Source organism: Aphanomyces invadans (genome assembly GCF_000520115.1).
Source record: "Aphanomyces invadans strain NJM9701 unplaced genomic scaffold supercont1.6, whole genome shotgun sequence".
Taxonomy (NCBI): domain Eukaryota; phylum Oomycota; class Saprolegniomycetes; order Saprolegniales; family Verrucalvaceae; genus Aphanomyces; species Aphanomyces invadans.
In genome coordinates, this window is record NW_008580151.1 from 2,306,290 (window position 1) to 2,311,062 (window position 4,773).

The window sequence follows — 4,773 nt, forward strand, 5'->3', positions numbered from 1 at the left end:
CATGCAGTGGCGGGTTTTGTGCCACTTGGACACGTACACCATGGGGGTCGCGATCGATGGCAAGTCGAGCAGCAAGTTCCGCTGCAACGTCTTCGCCTCTTCGCACGCTTCCGCTTCCTACTCGCACACGCATGACGTCGACGGCCGCGACGGTTCGCACGTACGATAAACTCTTTAAAGTGGCCGAGCAGCGTCACTTTCTTGGTCAGGTCGCGCGGGTACTCGGCCAGGTTGTGGACGCTCTGGGGGCTGTCCATCGCTTGGTCTGGCGGTTTGGTCACGTACCCAAATGTCGTCGAGTTGGCGATGATCTTGGTCGCGTCGTTAAAGTAAACGCCCGTGCACTGGTTCGACAGGAGGTACCCGAGGCCGTACTTGGACGTGTAGTCGACGAACTGGAGCACCCACAACGTGGCCGGTTGGCACGGCGACGCGCGCAGTTTTGCCTGGAGCAAGTCTCGCCCCGCGACATTCTCGGCATTTTCTCCCGCCGCCAAGAAGAACGCCGTGCTCAACGTGTCGGCCATCGCATCGAGCGTATCGATGTAGGACGGCCGGGGGCTCACGCGTTTGCCGTCTTGGCTCGTGGAAAGCGATGCGCGCCGTAGTGGACCGGCCTGCAATGGCCGAGCCTCGTGCGACGATGGAGTCCCGGGTGGCGGACGAGAGGCTTTGGCCGGAACGTTTGAATCGATGAGTGGTGTGAGCGGCGAGCGATGCCGTGCCGATGACTTGGATATAGGTGGCGGCGTGAGGAACATGGCGCTGTCGGGAAGGGCATCCGGGATGGCTTCTTGAAGAAATGGATGGGCGAGAATCGTCCCGATCGACGGTCGTTGCGTCGGGTCTTTCTGTAGCAGGTCCATCACGAGCGCCTTTGCGTTGGCCGAGATGGAAATGTGTGGCGGGAAGCTGTAGTCGTTGGCGCGGATCAGCTTGTACGTGTTCTTGACATCTTTGGTTTCGAATGGAGGCTTGCCGACGAGCAACGTGTACATGACGACCCCCGTGGACCAAATGTCGACCTCGAAGCTGTGTCCGCTGTTGTGGTGGCCGTTGAGAATCTCGGGCGCGATGTAGTTGGGTGTGCCGCACATCGTCCGCCGCTTCTCTTCACGCGAGTCAAGCATCGAGGCCAACCCAAAGTCGCCGATCTTGAGCTGCATGTCGGCCGTCAAGAAGAGATTCCCCAGCTTCAAGTCGCGATGGATCACGCATCTCGAATGCAGGTACGCGACGCCTTCGATGAGTTGATGGATGTAGTAGCGGACTTCGTGCTCGGACAAGCGCTTCCGCCGTCGCAGCAAGTCGGACAGACTCTATGGCGGTAACACGAGGTAGACGAGATCGAAACGATGGGCCACCAACCTGATTCGAGCACAGTTCGAGCAACATGTAGCAGTTGGCATCGTCCTCAAAGTAGTGCTTGAACTGGACGACGCGGTGATGCTGGAGCGTTCGGTGGATGCGAATCTCCGACGTGAACTTGAGACGGGCTTTCGGTTTGACCAAGCTTTGTTTCTCGACAATCTTGCCGGCAAACTTTGCACCGGTCGCATCGTTTGTGATCTCGTAGCATCGAGCAAACCCTCCCTACATGCCGACGCTACCATGACGAGTGCTCCGTTCCACGTGAGCATGTACCTTGCCAAGGAAGCGATGCCGTGTGTACGTTCGTGTGGACTCATGGCCTTGCTCGTCCACGCACAGCTCCGTGATCGTCCGCTGCAGGTCAGCCATCGGTCCACCGCGGCACTCGTGCGACCCAAAGATCACGTTGAAATAGTCCCATTGGAAAATAGACCAATCCGATCCATGATCGGCATTTATTTTAGCCAATAAAAATCGTTTGCGTTTTTGAAATTTGAATTCTCGTCACGCATGACGTGGCAATCCGACCGGCGTTGAAACCACGTTCGAGTCGAAACGTGGGCCGCTTCCTCCGCTCGTTCGTTGCTAGCCCACTGCGCCATCTAGCCCGGGGATGTAGCAACGTTGGTTCATACAGTCCATCATGGGATTACAGTTTACGGCGGGGCATGCACAATGACGTGGCATCAAGCGACGATCGTCACGTTTTCTATTGGCATGATCCAGCAAAAACACTCGAAAGTTCGGCGTCCGGGGCACCGAATGGCTTATGCACCTCTGCGTACGGCTCGCGCACTCAATTAGTGCATGCGCCTTGTATTTCCCATCGGTCACAAGTCACGACCGGCGACTGCACATTGGCATGCGGATAGCCATTGTAGCTAGCGCGAGCTGCGTTTACGCAGCTACACTTTCCGTGTAGCGCAGCTCAATGACCGCCGCAAGTATAAGCGCGTCAAGGCGAACGTGCATGCCATTCACTTCCTGACGTGGCAGCACGAGGTTGCGCGAGAGAGTTGTGGGCTTCAACCTGCGCAAGGCAGCCAATGGGAGCTTGATCCTTTGAAATTCAATATCCAAAGAAAGAGGAATCGTAATATCTCGAGTTTGTCGCGGCTCCGCACCAACCGAATATGGCCGCGAACGCGACGCTCCTAGGACTGCTTCCCGCTGGCTCGTTTGAGAAGCTGCACGCACTGAAGAGTCTTGGCGTGTGTGTGCGATGCATCCTGCGGTATGCGGCCGTCACCGATCACGAGCTGTACAGGTAGACGCAGCTACCGCCCGTGAAGTCCCGTGCTCATGAACTCGATGCCAGCCTTGACTCTGCCGAGCTGAGCGCGACGTGGGATACTTTCTCTGCTGCGCAAGGGCAACCTGTTCCTGACGCTCCAGCGGCCATCGCAGGTTTGTGTTGACAACTTGCGCATCTACCATTCTTCTCTCGAACGGCGTCACGAATCGACTGCTCTAGGAGTGTGCACGTGCTGCCTGGACGTGTTTGAAGGCGCATTGGGCGCTAGTAACCGCGCAGATCTCGTCGCCAAGGCGAAAGACTGGTCTGGTCGTCATGATGTTGAGCACGACTGACGTGGACCATCGATAGTGGGTACGCCACGACGACGTTTATGATTGCGATCCAAATTCCAAGTGCGACATTGATTCGGCAGCATTCGTTGAGCCACCACGTCAAGTTCCCATCGACCCCGATTGACCTGAAGGAGGTCCTGAAGGTGGTTTCTCCGATGTTCGTCGCGCTGGTGTGATTGCAACGTGTGCATGTAGTGGTGCCTAACACCAATTTTGGCGACGGCCTTGAACAACGCGACGTACGTCGCGACGAGCGACGTCAGCATCCACTTGCACTTTCAGCACGAGCTGTCTGAACAAGAAGCGATGCAGGTTCCCACCATTCGGGTACACAACCAGATAACGCAGCTCGCACGGTTGTTGACGACGGCCAGGACACCATCATGCAAAATAAACGGCGCAAGCTCGAAATCGACGCATTTGGCGCCGTGACGCGGGCGCTGCAGTCCATGCACGATTTTCCTTCCACGATGCCGGTACGTGCGGACGATGGCGTCCGAGTGGTCTTGACGAGGGGGTGTTTTTAGTGCCCGCCGACAGTGGCGAAGACGCCATGCTCGCTGACCGTCAAGATGGAGCGCGCGCCGACGTACGTGGCAGGTCGATATTTGAAGTACCAGCGCGGACTGAGCCAAACTCCGTGGTATGACCAATTGTGTTGGAGATGTCTTTCACGATGCGCTGACAGGGTGCTCGATGGCGAACGGTTGGGCGAATCGTCGGTGGAGGAAGCGATTGGGGATATCGTATTGCCGCATTTTCACGCAAAGTCGTACAAGTTTCACACGGCAGGGCGCGAAGACGTCGACGTCCGCATGCTCGGCAATGGCCGACCGTTCATCCTCGAACTCATCGGTACGATGCGCCAGCCCCGATTGCGTCGTGCTCATGGTGGTTGCAGACGCCAAGGTGGCCGCGCTCCCGTCGCCCGCGCATTACGAAGTACGACGACATGCTAGTGTCCGAGCCCCTCACGACAGAGCTGTGTACAAACTAGAGGATACAGGCAGAAGTGAACGAAACGAATGCCGACCGCGTCGAGATTCGCGGCTTTCAACTCACGGACAAGGTGGGTTCGCCATCGATGCTGACCGACCTGGCATCGATCGCGGTAGAAACGGTTCTCGGTCCTGCAAGCTGGCGCCGACTCGAAGCGGAAAACGTACTGCTGTGTCGTATGGGTCGCTGAGAAGCTCACGCCGGACCGCGTGGCGACTCTCAACTCGATCTCGGACCTGGCCGTCGCGCAAAAAACGCCTGGTACGTTCTTGTGTGCGCACCGAGTCAATGGACGCGCCATAGTGCGGGTGCTCCACCGCCGCACGCTGTTGACGCGGCCCAAGGTGATCCACAGCGCCAACGTGACTGTGCTCAACGACCACTACATGCTCCTACGCCTGACGACGTCGGCGGGGACGTATGTGAAAGAGTTTGTCCATGGCGATCTCGGCCGGACGTTGCCGAATGTCTCAACGTTGCTGGTGCGGCGGCGAGCACGCAGGATGCCGTGGCTGACGAACGTGCTGTAGGGATGCGATGCCGACATCTTGCAACTCGATGTGGAAGATCTCGTCGAGTAAAAGTTGCAGTCGACGCAATGCATGCACGGCATCACGATGGTTGGCTGGACCAGCGCGACGTCTTGCCCTGGGTCGTTGAACGTGGCGCAATCGGTCGTCGTCGCGAGTCGGAGCTCAAATGGCGAAACAACGATAAAAGTGTGCTGTTCGTGGCAGGGGAAGGTCGGGAAAGCTTCATCGCTCGTGGAAACTAGACGTCGCAACAGACTCTCTGATGGACAGTGTGTGCACG

The 4,773-nt window shown here is 57.6% G+C and overlaps 2 protein-coding genes across 12 annotated transcripts in view; one reads left to right on the forward strand and one right to left on the reverse strand.

Moving 5' to 3' along the window:
- H310_04293 (PLK/PLK-UNCLASSIFIED protein kinase) overlaps positions 1-1,740 on the reverse strand; it is a gene marked incomplete at both ends in the record, with an annotated part of 2,225 nt that extends 485 nt beyond the window's left edge. Inside the window, 4 exons of the mRNA XM_008868577.1 lie at positions 40-117; positions 165-1,319; positions 1,369-1,593; positions 1,645-1,740. Coding sequence (XP_008866799.1) covers positions 40-117; positions 165-1,319; positions 1,369-1,593; positions 1,645-1,740 — 1,554 coding nt within the window. The remainder of the gene's footprint in view (positions 1-39; positions 118-164; positions 1,320-1,368; positions 1,594-1,644) is intronic.
- Positions 1,741-2,477: 737 nt separating this feature from the next.
- Positions 2,478-4,707, forward strand: H310_04294 (tRNA pseudouridine(54/55) synthase). 11 transcript variants are annotated; one of them, XM_008868582.1, is made up of 13 exons: positions 2,478-2,638; positions 2,690-2,778; positions 2,846-2,930; positions 2,978-3,104; positions 3,157-3,288; positions 3,336-3,437; positions 3,489-3,604; positions 3,650-3,816; positions 3,863-3,903; positions 3,959-4,030; positions 4,077-4,221; positions 4,264-4,442; positions 4,491-4,707. In XM_008868582.1, the coding sequence occupies exons 1-13, from the start codon at positions 2,505-2,507 to the stop codon at positions 4,539-4,541; spliced, it is 1,440 nt and encodes a 479-aa protein (XP_008866804.1). In that variant the 5' UTR covers positions 2,478-2,504; the 3' UTR covers positions 4,542-4,707. The 11 variants fall into 11 exon arrangements, with proteins under 11 accessions (XP_008866804.1, XP_008866802.1, XP_008866810.1 ...); XM_008868580.1 differs by having other exon boundaries at positions 3,650-3,903; XM_008868588.1 differs by having other exon boundaries at positions 3,959-4,221.
- The last annotated feature ends 66 nt before the right edge of the window (positions 4,708-4,773 follow it).